Source organism: Pempheris klunzingeri, chromosome 4, assembly GCF_042242105.1.
Source record: "Pempheris klunzingeri isolate RE-2024b chromosome 4, fPemKlu1.hap1, whole genome shotgun sequence".
In the NCBI taxonomy this organism is placed as follows: domain Eukaryota; kingdom Metazoa; phylum Chordata; class Actinopteri; order Acropomatiformes; family Pempheridae; genus Pempheris; species Pempheris klunzingeri.
This window is the reverse complement of record NC_092015.1, coordinates 8,873,258-8,892,399: the sequence shown is the minus strand read 5'-3', so window position 1 is coordinate 8,892,399 and position 19,142 is coordinate 8,873,258. Positions and strand designations below refer to the sequence as shown.

Genomic DNA, 19,142 nt, shown 5'->3' with positions numbered 1-19,142 from the left:
AGGGTCAGATTCTAATGCCGGCCTTTCCACTGATCTGTCGCTCCTTTCTGTCTTGCACTTCTCTTTGATGCTCTCCAGGGACCAAATTCACCTCAGTGGTGTGAAGCATTTCAACATCTTAAAAGGTTACCAATTAAATCACTCGAGGTTAGTTTCACAAATTGCATCTCAGGTTTGGCACTGGGGCACAAACAATGACTAGAATTCTCATTATGTAAAACAACAACATTATGTGGTACTTGTAACATGGTACAGAGTTCATTTTATGAGTCACTAGTTAAAGTTTTTGAGGTGAACACCAGAGGTGTGCATAAATGACATATACGATTTAATTTCAAATTCAAATGCAGTTAAAATGGAACTTTGCATTTCATACACTCACTGAATGAATGACAAATTAAATAACCATAACCTGCCTTTGTTCTATCTCTACACTGTCTGATGTGATATGTGAACCGACATAAGGTGTTATGTCATGGTTATTCATGAACTTCTCTTGCATATTAATGACTGCACAGGTTTCCTTTGAAGAAGTGGAATCAATCTCCATCAATTCAGGCAGACATGTTCATTAAAGTGTTTGGGGATATAAAACATTAACATGTCATATGGTTCGATGTCCTTCTTGAGAGCAGTAAAGGTTACCGAGTCAACATTTCGAATGCGATGAAGCTGTTTGATGCCATTAGGCAAAAAAACATTTTAAACAGCCATCATAGAATACATCAGTGCAAGTAGCTTCTTGTTGCATAGATAGAAAACATGTTTGTACATCAGACCTGTGGTGCTTAAAAATCTGGAGTATATGACTCAGATTTCTCTTGATTTTCAAAGATTTTTTATTTGTCAGGCTTCCCAGAGGTGCTGCCTCAAAAATGATTTTAACACCAAGTTATAAGTGATTATGTGTTTGGGGAATTCACCCTTCCTTGTAGACAGTGATGATTCAGGGCACCTGTGTGATGCATCCATGATTTCCACTGGACTGAGCAGGGACCTAGTAAATAAAAAATAAAAGATATAAATGTTTCCATAAGCTCAAGTGTGTCACTGTGATTGTTTCTCTCTTTGAGAACCAGACTGAAGGATGACGACTTCCACTGAAGAAATATCACATCCACTTGTTGTAGAGTGTTATACCTCGAGACTAAGACTACCTACACACACTCACGCAGAATGTGTTTTTGGTAAGATGATGTTGTAATAGGTTTCATAGAAAAAGACAACAAATGTGGATGTGGAACTCCATGATAAGCAGTGGGATGTTGCAGGGCTAGTATTTGGATTATCTCAGTTCACTCAGTTAACCCATAAGTGTAAACTGGCCTCATTATGTTGTGTGTGTGTGTGTGTGTCCTGGCCCTGATATCAGAAAAGGTGAGTGAACTGCGAATGCATCTCTGACAGCAGGGGAGGAGGGACGAAATGCGTTTTTTTCTGTTCATTCCGTGTGTCCCTTTAGATGCTTTCAGTCTCAGTTTGAGAGACAATGATCTCCCCTTGGTGTGACAACCCAAAGCCCTCTAGGCTTTATGTTGGCTAAATCAATCAGGCTGTTGGAATGAGTGCCATGGATACCATGTGCTGCAGCGCCAGTGATTTGTATCTGTCACTTGTTATTTTCACTAACACTTCTCTTGCCTTTGTGTTTGAGTCCATTGGATTGGCACCTCATATCTCCTCTTCCCCGTCTCAGCCGCTCTGTGTCCCTGCTTCTGGTTTGTATCGTCTTCCTTACCTTCTTTTCACTTCCTCTCTTTTTATCAAGCACACCTCTACTTCATTCGTTGAATAAGACATGTTCATTTTTTTTTTTTATCTTGTTGCTAATTAGCATTTCACACAAACTGCAGCTGAAGCTACTGGGGATGTCGTTGGTTTTGCAGGTATTTGGCCATAAATCAAAGGAAAGAAAATCAAGTTTTGACCTGATAACAATGCTATATTAAAAGTTAAGGGATCACTAACATTACTGCAGTTTATCCTGAGGGAAGCATGCATGTGTGCCCCAGATTTAATTGAAATCCACAAATGTGAACCTCATGGTGACGTCAATCTCTTAATTAATCTTCATCCAAGTGATTGAAATATTTATGTTTAGATGAAAGTGGTATATATTTATTTTGGTTTTTTTTTCCTTTAATGTTTTTTCCAATCCTGCAGTCAGGAGGGGCAGTCCTGCTAATGATTTCACACTAGTCCAGATGACATCAAGAAACTCAAAATTGCACAAACAAAGGCAGTGAAGACAAAGAAGGCTGCTGGCATGTAAACTTGAATGTAAACTCTGCTGGTTTCCAAACATTCACCTCTGCAAATGTTTTATGGGTAAGGAAGTGCATGAAAAGCTCCAGAAGGAAACCTTTAGAGCTCCACCTTTAAAGGTAATAAGGTGCTGCTCTGCGCTGAGTCCCAGTCTTTGTTTATGCCTGATTTGTGGTTTATTTTAAGTGAGAAGGAAACATAGACTATGGTGCAACAGCAATTGGCAAGCTGTAGACTGTGCTTTTTTAATCTACAAACTTGGCCATTTATTGGAAGCATACATCATTACCAAATTTCACTGAAGCAGCTCCTTGAGAGAGCTTTTTGAAAAATGGCAAATCGTCCTCGTAAATGTTTTTAAATCACATTTATCATAATTTCGACATCTATGTCTACTGACATAGAAATGATTAATCAGGACATGTATTTGAAATATCAGGGTTCCACTGATGCACAACAGCACAGTTTGGCCTCTGTATTCAGCTCCATATTGTATGTAAGCCAATCAGTTTCTCTCAAATTCCCTCAAGTCTGTAACTCTGCACAGTGACAATGTGCTGTCATGTCCCGTGTCCTCAAATCCATCTGTGACACGAACGCAGATGAAGGAGAAGAAAACTACAGTCGCTGGGGGCCACAAACATGTGCACTGTCACATCCTGCCCACTGACTATGGCAATAAAGTCATCTGAGTCAAGAGGACAAAGTCATTTAGCGCTAAGTTAAAAATGTGATATTAACGAGCCACAGACACACAGATGTCCACCTGAACCCTTCATTCTTTTTGGTCCTTACTCCTTTTGTGATCCAGCATTGGAAACTCAAGCTCTTTATCACTAAGCAAAGTTATACAGTCCAAAACAAAAGATGCTGTCTAAACTCACCCAACTCATTTCAAAGTTAAAAATTAATTCAACCAAGTTTGTCGGCTTATCTTGGTTGAACATTATCTGAGCTACAGTATTGCATTTGAATCCTGTTTCTTCATTAAGAGAAAAAAAAGGCTGTTTTAGCTACACTGCTTGTGGTTTCCAGGTGGATAAAAGGATTTAAGAGCCAAATCTTTTTTTGACAATGTTTTCCGCTGATAATACATAATTGAATTACATATATAAATGTGCCATACTGTTTATTTATTTGGTTCTCCTTTAATTATTCACTTTCATTTTGTTTTTCATAATGCTGCAAGTAAAAGTAAAACAGCTCTTGTGTTAATAAGCTACCGAGTGGACAACACACTAGCTACAAAGCTTGAATAAAAGACGTCTGTAGTTACCAGTGTGGTTTCAATATGAATTACTGAAGCAGAGAAAATGAAATGAAATGAAATTATAAAACTAACCTGAACATACAGTCCAGACAAAGCAAGTGGTGCTTCTTGTTTAGTTCCCATTGAGTTACATAAGACTTCCTAAACACAAAGAGCAGAAAAGGCTCTAAACCATCCATTCCCGGAGCGGTCAGACCATTAAGTTCAGTTAAATATTGATGACTTTGGGTAATGATGGCAGTGAAAGATGTGAGCGCTGCTATGAAGGGACACAGTCTGTCACATCTGATGTCACTGCGAGCTGTGATATGTGGCTCTGGCATCTGACCCTCTCTTCCTGAGGGCATTTCAGATAATTGCTTTCTCAAATGCAATCCACAGATTGTTTTTTCCCCCCTGAAAGTATTTTAAGGCAGTTTCCAAATTCTGTTTAATTTCTTGTGACCCAGATTTGAATTTAGAGGCCATTTTGCGGGCTAATAAAAGAGGATTTTAAACTCATCCAAGCGACCAAGCTTCCAGCCTGTGCTGTGCCCTACAGAATAGTTTTGAGATCTATTTTTAATCTTGCTGCAGAGCATCCCCTTGGTTATTTCCTCGACTTTTACCAAACAGCTAAACCATTTATTCCACTGTCATCGTGGCTGCAGAAAACTAAGGTCAAACGATAAATTACATTAAGTCTCATAACCATGAGACTCATGACAAAGCTGCAGCAACTGCTTAAAGCTATTTCAAAGTGAAATTAATTTAAATGTCCATGCACAGAATGTAAAATGAGACAGATTTCAAAGCTGGTATATTAAAACCAGGTCTGATCTAAAGATTATAGTGTTTCCATGCCAGCTTTACAGAGGTACAAAAGTTTATCTCTGCCTCCCCTTGCTGACTCCAGAGATGTGCTTTGGTTAAGAATGTGTGCAGTGTTATTTACACTATCTGAGGCTATTCCTGTTCCAAGAAATATCTCCCTCTATATCTCTTTCTCTCTGTCTCTGGGCCGCTCTGGACTGTTGATCTATTCAGATTTTAATGCATTCCTCATCGCCGCCTTGGTATCCAGAAATCACCTGCCACATCACAGGACAAATTAAGCCCCAGTCTGCTGTTTTAGAATAACAATCAGGCTGATTCAGTGGTGCTGCTGCCGAGCGGAGCCGGAGGTCATGGTAAGTGTTAAGTTGCTGCTAGGTAACTGACTTGTTTTGTATCGCAGAGCATAAACTGCTGAACTCATTGTCTCTCTCACACAAGCATAACAATGCACTGCTTGGGCCGAATTTCAGATTCCACGTTTTAATCAGAGGGCAGTTTAACTAATGTGGTATTTTTTATAAGAAAAGAGTCACCAGCGGTCCTCAGAATATCCTTAAGAAACAGCGCTGAGGAGGCTTCATATTTACTCAATGTAAAAGCATCTCTGTCTTACATATACAGACAAAGATTAGCAGTAACAGCCTGCATTAGGTCATTCGAGTCATATTTGAGGTCCATCTTTAACGAGATTCAGACTGTATGATGAGAAACAGCCTCAGATACTTAACAGGGACAATACAGATACACAGTGTACGATACCAGATATAGCTGGAGCTAATTTGCAGCCCCTGACCCTGGTTAGGCTTTTCCATCCAGGTGCAAACAAACACAATAAACAAACAAATAGCTACAACCTGTATGTGTCTCTGTGAACATGTACTGTGCATGACTGTGTATACACTGACATATACTGAAAGACATGTAATGTATGCGACAAGTGGATCTATTCAGAACTCATTCAATGCTCACATATGTGTTGTTGTATAACATACTGTTTCACACCACGTTATCTCTGTATCAGAGAACCTTTACTAAAAAAGGTAAAATTTTTGCTTCCCTATTTGTTGCTCCTCTGCTTTTGAATAAAGTGCAGATGCTTTAAGTAAGCAGTTACTGTTTTGTCTTGTTTTTTCCACGTGGTTCTCTTGTTATTCGACCCCCTAGTTAATTAGTGAAGAAGCCATAGTACATTGTTACTAAAGAGTCTCAAAGGGAAATTAGTCTAGTTGAAGATATTAATCAGCAGATGAGACTTGTGGGAAAAACAAATAACTAGAGGAGAAAAAGAAAAATAGTGGGTTTTTAACAGATTTTTTTCTGCTCAAATAAGCAACAACAGAGAAAATAATGATACAAATTAAAAGGATTGTGAGTCAGAAAGTCTTAATCACCTAAATCACAGGGTTTCACTGTGGTTGACTGACATGATCTTTCATATGAATCATGGAGCTTGTAGTATAAGAAACCAACATTCCTTCCTTGCTCAGGGGAAACATTTCTTGGCCGTTTCCCCGGACCATATGTCACTAATGATATTTAAATGTGGCTTGGAGAATCACGGCTCCTGCTCATTATTGCAAATGCCTGGGGTAAGATAAAACACTTAATACAGATCCAAGATGGAGGTCATTGTTCTCGTCACCTTCACTCTGAAAAGGCAGTTCACCTGTTAAAATGTCTCATATTTTCAGGATCAGATCAGTGAATTGCTAAATCCAGGAAAGATGTGGACATTTAAAACAGATGCAGTTTTAACAGGTGTATTCTCAACATGCCACTGACACACATGTATTTTATATAATGCTCTGCCTCAACTCAACCATTTGGAAGTTGCAGTTTCCGATCGATTCTGCATTTGATTAAACAGCCGCAGGTTGCTGTCACACACGTGTAGTGAACATTTAGGTTATTCATTATTGGAGATGCATAGGTTTAGAGAGTTTTCCATCATATCACATGACCTTAATTAGCAGATGGAGTTTGCTCAGATATCATGAAATTGCAGATGTTTAAATTTCCATTCTGAGCAACACTGCTCATTTTTGCTTTTTTAGTGAAAAATCTTGAACTTAACAATGAAAATAGGTTCAGATATTCATGTTCCCCTCAGGATGAAATGTAATAACTTTAGAGATCTCACATCTTTCTGTCAAGCCTGTAATTTAGTGAATACTTTTTAAATGTTTTTACTAAATATAACAACCTCAGCTGTACATAGTGTCAGTTGTGTTAATGTTAATGTTGCACTGAACTAAGATGGCAAGCATGGTAGACATTATACCTCGACTGAAACTGCCTGACTAACTAATCTCAGCACTATTAATATTTGCAGACGCCTGGAATTGATGGCTCCTTCAAAAACACAATGGGCAGTAAATGGTTCAGTGGTTTCAGTTATTGGTTAAGCTCCAGTGCTGCTCTGGTGATTATGTGAGGCAGAATAAGGCCAATGGCTTCTACTGTAAAAGCCAGTCACTCTTATAAGTGTAATCTATTAGTGCTGAGTCAAACCTGTTGATATATAGATAGCAATAGATAGTAAGACTGTAGTGAGCGAGTGGCAGAAAAAAGGAGAGCTGGACTGAGGTCTCTAAGTTTGATTTAACAACGAATTAAGGCTCCCAAAATCTGAAATCTAAAAAGAGGATATTGTAGTTAAGTCTGATGCCCCACAGTAAAACTCCTGACCTTGAAGTATAAAAAAGAATACCGCAAGTGATTCAGTTTACATCTCAGGAGATGAGGAGCACGTGGAAGGCATAATAAGACACTCCTGGAGAAAAACTAAATTCTTGAACTGTGAAATATCTTTATTTATGCAATAATGAAATGCGGACCGAGTCCAAGAAACACAATAACATGTTCATCATTACAGGAGATCTGTACAAAACAATAAACTTTGTAGTAGTGAAATCAGGTTTTTTTTCCTCCTTGTCAGTGGCCGGTGTCCGGTGTCAAATACTCATAAGACCAAAAATAAAACCACAAAAAAAATTCAATCAACATTTTCAAAAGAAGCGGTCACACCATGCAAGTAAACCTGCTAAAGCTTACTTTATGAGTCATAAAAATTGTTAATAAATGGCAAATTAGGTCAATACCCAATAGTTAAGTCATGATTTGGTGAATACTAATCATTTGACAAAATGAATTAGTACTTAGTGAGAGGTTAATCATATCTATTTGAAGACAATAATCTTACATTGTATAATATGTCCTGTGGTTCTTTTCTTGGTATATGTGATATTGGGATGATTTGTCTTTAGCGTCTAGGAATAAAAATGGAATTTCTAGTTTCTATTAATCTGTTAAGTCTGAGGTAAAAGCAAGAGGTAACCTCTTTAACAATCTTTATTGACACTGTCCTGCTTCATTTACAGTCAGTAGAGTACTTTTTTTTTTTAACCCTTATCATAAATTTAAGCACTGATTTTGATTTTACCAAACATGTCCTGGTCGAATTTACGGCCATGAATTATCATTCACCACTTATTTACAAGTGACTCTATTATTAAAGATTATCAAACCACGAATGTGACAATTGATAGCCAGTACTTAACAATATCAAATAATTGACATGCACAGAACAATCACCATTTAACCATTAGATTATTTGCCATTTAATAACATTGTGGCACTAAAATGCTGCCCAGCATATATATTCACTGCTCCAGTGTTTCATGATGGCAGAAAAATATCACTATGCGTTATACAGGTTGATAAAGTCTCTTTGATTATTGTGCATACAATGATGGGAATGATCATTTCATCGCTTGGATAACAATGTTGTAGTATTATCAATTGAAATGCAAAACAAAATCGATTTAAGTATTTCAGTATTGTTTTTTACAATATTATACAATTACCAAGTAATGCTAATTGGTGCACTGCAATTACAGGGGCGGCACTACAGGGAGTCATACATACTTAGTGGTAATCAAACAGCTAATTACTGGACCACCTAGGCAGTGAAAGAAAGAGTCAAAGACAGTTCCCTCCTGGCTTGCACATTTCAATCCGCTATATGCAGGATTTCAGTCAAACCAAGACACCCTAAGAATTCATAAGCCCTTTTTCTTTCATAGCAGGTATAAAAACCTCGACTAAGTAATCCTCTGACACACTGCTTCAATCCAAACCTATAAAAACACACGCTCAGCTCTGTGGAGCCAGCAGTAGTGAGCTGCAGTTAGAACATGCAGGTACTGTTTGTTAACACTGGCCTCCCTCTGTCCTGCGATTCCTCAGAAGAATTTACTTTTTATAGCCATCTCTTTGTTCACGGTAAACACAACTCTACAACAAATATCTACTGCAGACACTCACTCACACATGCACACACATATACAGTATCTAAAACATGTCAAAGCAAAACATCAACTAGATAAAATGCACTTTGCCATGAAGTAACAATGAAACTCAATACTTTGGTCAAACAAATCTAATAATTCTGTATCTCTACACAACATCAAAAAACACTTTAAGGCAAAAATCAACCATTCAACAAGTCAAACAACAAAAGGTTCAAAAACATACATTGAAAATATTTCTTTTTACAATATTTCCTCATAGAAAAATATGGTTGACTTGCACAGAGTTTTAAACATAGCCACAGTAAGACTCAATTCAACCTCGAGTGCACAAGACAGCATCAGATTTCATCACAAATCCACTGATTCCAGTGCAGCTGTAGTAAATGGATGCAAGGGCATCCTAGTGGAAATTCAACTGGCATGGAGTCTATTGTACAATATCCTGCAAGCTACTGCAACTACCAAGCGACTAAACTAAACGCTGACAGTAATGATACTTACAATGTCATTTGCATTATGTAGTCTATCTTATGTAGATAGATTCTGATCACTTTTTACAACCATGTTAATCGATCTGTAAACATTTTTTGGTTAAACCAACACTTTCCTACAAACTATTTGTTTACTCCTCCAGTAGTTACAGTAACCAACAGGCAGCGACAGTGCACAATATGCAGGTAAAACAAAAAACTACAAATACAATAAAATACAAATACAACTCTTTGTCTCTGAAGCGAGTACCGCAGCTAAATTGAGAACCACTGCGGTGTACTTCGATAGTGCAAATGCGACCTCAGGGGCCACGCCTTGCACGCCGTGGCGCTTCAGTGAGTGGCTGTGGACCTGGTCTGAGGCGGCTGTCGAAAGGCATGTTCTGCCTGACTGGCTGAGGGGAGGGAAGGAGGGGGAGGGAAGTGGTGAGCCAGCCACAAAGCGTCTAACAGCGGGAGTGAAATGGAGGTGAAAGCCGGCATTGGAGAAGCCGCCTAACTGGGACTTTAGATCGCAGAGCTCATGTACAGATTGAACCTTAATGTCACAGTGCTTCTGTGTCCACAGGCCCACAGGGATGGTGTGTGTGACGATGAGTATTTACATCAGTGGAGCGTTAGTGCAGGAAGTCAGTCAACATGACCACCTGTCAGCACAGCAGTGTGGTGATGCGTCTGGTAATTTGTCACTTAAGTCTCAACAGGTTCAAAGTCATAACATTTCTCATCCTCTGCAGTGTGCATGTGCGCATGACTATGTGTGTACGCTTACTATCTGAAGTACATTCTTTTGATTTTACAATTAGACACAACTTGAGCTTGACACAGACATTTGCAAAAATCATCGCCATCCCGGGCAACAGCTTAGAATTTCAGGCACGAAGACTAAGTGGCATTATCCACCGAGCAGGTCGCGGAAAAGGGCTGAACAGGTGGCAAAGTGTAGAGGGCCAAGCAGGAGGTAAAGCTGACATGTACAGTAGGTAGAGGTGACACTGTCAAATGAGAAAACAAAATTCAGTCAAGGAAATGTTAACATATTAATTAGTGTTTGTGTGCGCTGCGTCAGCACATATGTTCCTACCGGCTCTCACGGTGACGTGATTGCATGGACAATATTTCCAAATGTAGAAATGAGTGGATTTCAAGCATGAGAGGATATTGCTGTTGTAGCTCATCAGTACTTGCATAATCATAATCATTGGCAAATTTACATCCAGTCCCCCGAGGGAGCTGCTGCTAATAATAGCAGCTCTTAGTGAGGTTGCCACAGGAATATTAAGAATCCACAAAAATCAGTAATTGTTACTTTCCTCCTTGGTGTCTTTTGTCATTCCTTTCTGTTCTTTTTTCCTTCTTTCTTTAGTGCACTCTGACTTCAGTTCATTTATAAGAATAATAATGCCTCTGAGACTACACGTGTAAAGGCCCTAATGTATCAAATGCATCACAAAACATAATCTAATCAAGGTGGACGTTTATTGACTGACTTTGCCGAAACTCAACAAAAGCGGGCAAAGTCAATCTGTGTTTGCATCAAAGCTTTGCGGAGCCTCTGGCTCTTAATGGCTTTAACAGACAATACAATGAAGTAAAAGGTGAAATGCTGCATTACTCAACTAGGATTTATTCATGCTACATTAATCTTTCCTGCCATTAACAGTGATTGGTATTCTTAAGTGGGAAACAATATAACACAACTTCATAGGAGGCCTCTTCTGCACCAACTGCACCACTTAAATGCTTTTAACAAATGTCTGATCGGCTGTCTGAGAAAGCCTGAGCACTATTTCACCACCTCAATCTAGTTGTCATTAGAAGTGCTATTCAGCCTGTGAAAACAGACGTAAAATGTATTTTGTGGCTCTTGGGGGAACTTTCGACACTGATGATGTCATTAGGTTAATAATGACCTGTGCTTAAGATAGAGAGTCTCTGTTACAGCCTGTAGATGTGGAGTTTGAAAGAAGACGACGGCGATGTCTATTTAATTAAAAACACCATCAAGGTGCATTGTCAAATTATAGGATCCAGTGTTTTTGGCTTGGCCGAAATTTAGGACTAAAAGTCAGGATACCTCATCCTCTGCTGCTTTGAATTTGACCATTCTTCTTTTAATCTGTGACTTATTTTATAATTAGCGATCTATTAGTATATTAGTATTAGTAAGTAAGTAATAAGTGGGAACAATCCTTCACTTAAGTTATGCCAATTAATGCAGCCTGGATTTTGACATGATTTTTAATAAATAAATAAATAAATAAATACACTCTCACCTTGGCCCTGGACACTAAGACCCCTTGCTTCTCCTCCTTTTCTATCCTCCTGCAATCCTTCCATCTCTTCTTTGATGTCAGGGAGTGGTGTCTCCGCGATGTATGGAGGCCCGTCCCCATACGCCTTGTCCGCCTCCTCCTCCTCCCCCTCCTCCTCCTCCTCCTCCTCCCACGTGGTCCTTATCTGACTCCGGCTGGCTCTGGGCTCGTTCAGGCTTGGGGTTGGGTGTGCACGGCGGGTCAGGCTGTTGCACTGACATGGTCCTGCGCAGGTGGGTGCGCTTACACAGAAAGTCAGGCTTCGCTGAGAGACTGAAGGAGCCTTTCCTTAGGACCATACGAACCGAAGGGGATTTTTTGGGTCTGGCTCTGTGCCCAAACTGAAGAGTGGATAGGTGTGCTGCATAGCCCTCGCTCAGGAACTTAAATCAGAAAGAGAGTTGTAAGAAGATTACGGTAAATGAGAGAAACCAAAAGGGAAACCAAAACTGCTCAGACAGAAAAGGCACAAATGAAAATCTAACTACCTGGCACTGATTTTGGTACTTCTTTGAAGGCCTGCCAACAATATAGATCTGTGCAGGGCTAAGGCCAAGCATGTTATAAACAGAGATGTCCTTCATGGAGCCATAAGCCGAGTTGATCTTAATGTGACACTGGTGGGAGAAGAAATAATCAGTTGAAGATGTGTGTGGCATTTTGAGCCCAACCCAAGGCTATAACACTGTGAGCTTGAGAAAGAGAGATGTGGGGGAGATAAATTGAGAGATCACTGTAGGGCAGAGAACAAAGTGTTTCACATGCTTTATAAGAAAGATTAGCTGCCCAGTTTATGTGAGAACGATGGTTTGTCTCAAGAGGGAGGTGTACCTCCTGTATGAGGTTCCTGAGGAAGATGGTCTTTTGTCGTAGGGGATCATGAACCAAGCCTTCAGAGAAAAAGATCATCCCATGGGGAAAATTGTGCTGCGAGAGCCAAGATACCACCCGTTGCTTCTGCATATCAGGGCGGCCTGTGATGTAGATGATCAGATATCCCAAGTCCTGCCAATGCCTGCAAGTTATTCATTTTCATCAGCAGAGGCATTATCACAGGGAGGGCACGCTTAAATGCTTAAAACATCCAGTGTGCACACCAGCATACAGATTCACTCATGAATGTATATCCTTCTGGGGAGAAATACATCTACAAACACATGCATGAACAAAGACACTCACCCACACACATGTTAGGAGTTACCTGACAACATCGACAGCTCCGGGGCGGACCTTGGGGTCACTGCCCATGATTGACACACTGGCAGCAAAAGAGCCATCGATGCTGAAGACCACACACTCCATGCCCCGTGGCAACACAGTCAGGTAGGCCTCTGCGCTCGTTTGATCCCCCCTTGGAATATTAAAAGAGAGAGATTTCATGAGAAACACATGATTGCTGCTCCCTTCAAGGTCCTTTATACTGCTCTCTCTACCTAGAAGTTCACACACAGATGCAGAGCATGGATTTAGGGCTTAATTCAATAATTCTCTCCTTTTACAATGTATTGCTATGTCTTATTTGATTATTTGACTCTCCAAAAAGGGCTACAAGGATGCTTACTTGACCACCATTTTAATCGGATAGACTCCCAGGCCGAGCTTCTTGCTCTTGGGTATGGTATACGTGACCCTGCCACTGCTGTTGGTCACCTCTGTGTCAAAGTGCACCCAGCGGCCAGACTGAGGCTGCGTCATCAGCAGGACGTCCACCTAAGAGGGGAAGGGTGGGTCAACAGGTGGAGATTAACATCAGGCTTTGATACACAAACATATATCTGTGGTAGTCAGTCACATTGCTGCCTTTCACCTTTTCTCCAGTAAGAGTGACCATGTCCAAGGGGCCGTACATGAAGCGACCAACCAGAGTTTGAGGTCCATCCTCGGTGGCAATGACATCATTCACCCTGTGGTTGGCAGTGACGTTCTACAGTAGTAACAAGAAAGAGCAGAAAGCACAGTTCAGTCAGGATGGTCAAGTCTTCTTTAACCTTTTAACCTTTTCTTTCTGCTTATGTGATGTTCTTGAACAAATGTTAGCCTTAACCGATGAAGATTGTGTGATGAGGTAGAAACCTCATCCAACCTCAAAACAATAAGCGTCAGTGCTCAAACCTGAGAAGGCGTCATACAGATGCAACATTTGATGAACATGAACATGTATTTAGACCTGCTACAATCAATATCTTAGCATTACCAATGGATCAAATGGCTTTGTGTAATGTGCATTGAAGGCTTGTAGTGATAAACCCACAGAGACTTATCAAAAGCAAGTAGCTTTGTCTCTAAAAACCTCCCCACTGCCACCTGCACAATAGCAAACCGCAGACAAAGTTAGCGACTAGCTTGTGAACATAGTGGAGCATTTAGCAGCTAAACAGTCTAGTGCAGGGGTGTCAAACAGACGGCCCGCCACAGGGTCCAATCCGGGATGACTTTGAAAAGTGTAAAAAATTACAGAGAAGACAAATTTCAGGTCTCAGTTAATTAGATGTGAACATTTTCAGAATGAAAAATTTTGAGTTGTTGTCTTATAGGTTATCATGCTATGATTTTACTGGTCAAATTGGGCTGTGTGTGCCTGAACTAAAATGAGTTTGACACCCCTGGCCTAATGTTTGCTAACAGCCACATCAATTTAAAGATTAATAGGCGAATGTTGTTGTGAATATTTATAGCTTGTGTCTACTGCCACAAAGTATCCAAAAATTAACAAAGGGTTTAAAGAACTATTAAAAATTCACATAGAAAAGAGAGAAAATACTAAAATAATTCTACATAAATGATATGGCAATAAGTAGAATGTGTGACCATGAGATGACTTGACATTTTGTCCTTACACAGCTTGTTTTTTACAAGCCCTTGAGACATACTTCGCTGAAGTTTTCCCTGCTTTAATGTGTTACATTTCCAAATTTCAATCCCCAGCCAAATGCCTCTAAAGGCCTGCACAGTGGGACCTTCCAAAAGCCAGCGTTAACTCTCTTTTAGGCTTCCTTGACTTGTTCTCCTTATTGCGCCATTTTCAGTGAGAACAGAGAAACACTAATCCCTGAATTTCTTCTTTGCTGTGATCGTTGCATTTAAGTAGCTTATTATCAGCAAACTAATGATATAATAACTCTCAGACTCTGTTGTACACTACCATTGACCGAAATTTACATTTATATTGCTGTCCACCTTCAATTTATCCTGGAGATTTTTGCTAAGCACACATGCTCTTTTTCAACACCCAACTAGCCAAATAGACATCTTTAAATTTGTTTTTTCCCTGTAGATAGTATGATGAAAGATACCATCTCCTCTGCAAGCTTGTGCAGGATTTATGCCTATGGGGAATTAAAATGCTTATACAAACATAATATAACAAAAGTACAACTTAACAATGAAACAAAAGAAACAGCCATAAATGTAATTTGCTATTCCATCTATGATTTTTGCAATGATTTAATCAGGTGCAGTAAGCTGTGATGGCATTTTGATTACTTGTAAATGCACTGCTGTTTAATGAAAGAGCTCACTAAAAGATAATGGAACATCTGCACCCTGTAAATATCGCTAACCACAGCATGTCATGGCTGTATTTTACTCTTGATAATAAATGGCTAATGATAATCGATTTTAAAGACGTGACTCAATATTTCCAGCTGTTATCCTGCTTTACCCTTGTTGACAATTAGTTGATGCCAGCACAAGCTCTTACTTATTGAACCAGTGATGGCAAGCATGCAGAGTAAGCAAACCATACACGCATGCCTGCCCACTAACATACAGTACATAAAACATCACAGCTACTGTGTGACATGAGCAGGCCTGACAGTGATCAATATCTACGAAGATTCCCCAAGCATTCCCCCAGCACAGTTTACTAGGTACTGTCTGTGCAGTCATGTGTGAAAGCAGGAACACAACATGCACGTCAGTATCACCATCCATTCACAGACAAAGTGTGAAGAAGAGCCACACTAGTGGTCCCTCTCCAGCTGTGACAAAGACCTCTCACCAAGCCGAGGAAGATTAGAAATAGAAGCAGAGTCTCTCTGAATAGTATCACTCTGCAGCAGTAGAGCCGGCTGTGCCCTGACTGAATCAGCACGGAGCAGCTCTAAATTTCCACATGCTGAACCGCATTCATGACGGGGCAAGTTTTTCCAGAGCTACATTTCTTGAAGCACTTACATCAAAAACACATCACTTGGCTAAGGTGAGGCATGGACAAGGTGACACTGAACAGAGAAAACCTTCACAGACTAAAATATAGATGTTTCCATGTTACTCTGGTTGCTCAGTTCTATTTATACCCTCATGAAAAGCAAGCAGTCACTAAATACCTTCTTATGAAAATGGCAGATGAAAGGAGCATTCGGTGGATACCAACATGACCTTGATTGTTCTACTCTGCAGGGCCTCGTAAGAATCAAGTAATTGTGCATGTCTTCCTGTATCAGTGCTTCAAGCTGTGGGAGTACTTTAAGAAATTCAGGTCACTAAAGCTCTACAACACCAGCAGTTAGCAATAACTATATTTTTAGTTGAATGAATGCAAGGCCCCTGTGGAAAAAAAACCATTTCGACAGTGTGTGTGTGTGTGTGTGCATGGGTCTATCTCTGAGAATGAGGGGCACTTTAGAGATAACACTCTAGATTGTGTAATATCTTGTGTCCAAGCCAAATTGTCTCCTTAAAATATTCATGATTTTACTCAAACAAAGTTTGAATATGAGCTTCTAAAAGTTAAACGAGTCACCATAAATTTACATTTCTGGCAGCAATTTGGCCCACAGTGCAAACTGGGACAAAAGTATATTTATACAAAATAAACAGAATAATTTAATACCCTTAGTTTGACATGTGTCCTCCTTCTGAGCCATTTTTCTCGTGGGCTGGAGGGAGAGAACGGAGCTGAGTCCATATTGTCCGCTTCCTGGGTCTTCACGCAGTCACATCGCATGAGCTGTCAATAAACACATGCATATGTAAGAGCAGGCAATTCCACACACACGCCTTTGAAACCAAATCCTACATTAAGCAGACAAACCAGGTTTGTCTATGAGTAATGACTCTAGTCTCAACTGAGAACTTTCTGCACATAGACACAGAGAAGAATAAACAGTAATAGTGTGGAAGATTTACCATCTGTAACCATGAAAGTAAATCTGCAGTTATATTTATGGACCATAAATCACAATTTCAATGGAAAGTATTTATGATAAAGAGCAGCAGTGATAAAGATTAAAGCCTAAGCGGTTATTTGGGGTACTCAAAGAAAAATTACCGCTCCCTACTTGAAGGATCATTCTTGACTCATTCACTAAGACACAGGGCATCCTTGTTTCAAAACACTGGGAGACATTCTCTTACACACTGAACTTGGACTGTGAGAAAAGTACATGATTCAGCGTTAACAAATTGTTTTCTGTTCAGCCATTAAATTCCACGACAATCCCTTAATATGACGTAAAATTGAGTTGAGCTAAAAACCACTGAACCAAAATAATGATCCTCAGGTTTATTAGCTTCTAGATGGCGATGATAGCACTTCTTCTTTCACATGTGCTCTCCTTATTCCACTCACGTTTTCTCACTAAGGAGACATGCTGTAGCAGACAGTGGCGGGCTGAAAAAAAATCGTTCTTTTCTTCTTTTCTGGGAGCTCTGCTTTCTAATGATCAAGTTCAAAGACTGGCAGTGTTTCCAGGGCTTTTCATAGGACATGATGTGAAACGCTTGTTTAATTTATTCATTTATTCATTTATTCACTCATTCATTCATTCATTTATTTATTTATTTATTTATTTATTTATCTATCTTGCTCTTTGCTGGTGTCAGAGGATTCAATGAATACCCTTGTCATTATCACAGAAGCACAAATGCACACTACATGTCAATATAATCACTGTCAAAGGATGTGATATATTTAAGGGCAGCTCACCGCTTAAATGGTGGTAGTGATACTGCCAGGGCTCAAGGATTAATTCCAACTTTGTATAAGAAATATATGCACTGGCTGCACTTTAAGACTCTTTTGATCAATGGTTGGACCCTTAAGATTTAAGAACATTGATTATACAGATAGGGAAATGACCAGAGTATACATTTGTGGACCTTTAAAATCCTAACCAACCGTAAAAACTAATTGTAAAAAGTCAGCACCACGTATTTCTTTTTACTTTTAAAGACTATAGCCATGCCCTCTTCAATTCAAATTCAAACCAGTCCAAGATACAGAATCCAGACCAGATTTGTTTGGGAGCATGTTTGATAAAATGGCACCCACTCATCAGATGCTAAACTGTGAGGTGTGACATGAATCCTAAACATCTTCAGACAAGATAAAGTGTCCTGATGGTTAATAGAGGCCTTGCCTTAATTTTCCAGACCACTACACAATCCCCACAATCTTGACCATCACTCATCAAAGCCAAACTAATCTCAGAATGGGCGTTTATATAGATTGTGGTTTAAAACACTGGTAAAATTCTTGAAACAATTTCACAATATTTATTCTGAAATTGTTTGAGTAAATCTCTACAGTATGTATATTGTATATTTCTCATTGCTGGCTCTGTCTACAGCTAAATGCCACAAAGGAGTGTTGACGACATTACTGGCTCGCTGCCAGACTTCTGGGTATAACATATTCAGGGTGTCATCTGTGCAAAAGGAGCCCTTGAATCGCTAAGCAGCATCTTTCTTCTATCCTGTGTTGTTTGTGAAGCAAGAAGACATCATCAAATGGAAACAGCTGTTTCATAACTAATAGCATTTGCGTCTAAGAAATTGCAAAAGAGGTGCAACAAACAGCACAGTCATATTTCACTACCTTGATTTACGAGTACAACCTGAAAAGTTGCAGATGCAGAATCTAAAACGCTGCATAAGTTAAAAAAAACTGTGAACTTTTGAGGAAACAAAATGATTGGCATTTGTTAAGACTTTTTTGAAAACTGGTTCAAATTTTACGTGCAAGAAATTGTGTATCATAACAAACTAACCTGACATATGGAGTTACCCAAGGGTTAATCCTTGGACCCTTTTTATTCAACCAGAACATGCAGCTATTAACTGATTTGGGCTAATTTTTCGATTGCCACTGCAAACTTTGCTGTCATGTTATATTTTATTATCTTGACTTTTTCCTCTGTCTTCAAGTAGTGTTAGTGAGCACTTATATGCATTATACCTAACATAACACATGCATAACACATTACTAAAAAAATCTATTTTCTTATGTCAAGACCAGTGTAGATTAAGAATTATTGGCAGGCCCATTGATTCTGGCAGCTACATGTCAAGGAACACAAGTTTCTAAAACTAAACCACTTTTTATTTAAGCAACAAAAACAGACTATAGTGTTTCCAGTGCCTCCATTTTCTACCTCCAATAACTTTCTTGTTGGTGGTTTTGTTATGTTGTTAGTCTCACAAAGAACTAAATGGATGAGGCAGTGACAGCAGGCAGCTTCCTGTTGCTCTCATTTGGCTATAACATCATACTGTTGAAGCAAACAAATCCGGAGGCCAAGGACTTGCATCAAGCTACGTTTGTTACATCAAGGAAGACGCACAACTTATGCAAACATATAGCCTTCGGCAAGATACTGGAGATGTTCCATATATTGTCACTTAGTTTCATCTACTCCTAGAACGATGTCCTTAGACAACCTCTCCACAT

General features: G+C 39.5%; 1 protein-coding gene across 1 annotated transcript in view; it reads right to left on the bottom strand.

The window, feature by feature from the left end:
• Positions 1–9,926: 9,926 nt before the first annotated feature.
• pitpnm3 (PITPNM family member 3) overlaps positions 9,927–19,142 on the bottom strand; it is a 77,618-nt gene continuing 68,402 nt past the window's right edge. The window contains exons 13-20 of the mRNA XM_070829202.1: positions 16,305–16,421; positions 13,278–13,394; positions 13,032–13,180; positions 12,672–12,821; positions 12,302–12,485; positions 11,959–12,087; positions 11,432–11,853; positions 9,927–10,150 (exon numbers count right to left, since the gene is read on the bottom strand). Of these exons, the coding sequence (XP_070685303.1) occupies positions 11,509–11,853; positions 11,959–12,087; positions 12,302–12,485; positions 12,672–12,821; positions 13,032–13,180; positions 13,278–13,394; positions 16,305–16,421 (1,191 nt within the window). The 3' untranslated portion in view covers positions 9,927–10,150; positions 11,432–11,508. The remainder of the gene's footprint in view (positions 10,151–11,431; positions 11,854–11,958; positions 12,088–12,301; positions 12,486–12,671; positions 12,822–13,031; positions 13,181–13,277; positions 13,395–16,304; positions 16,422–19,142) is intronic.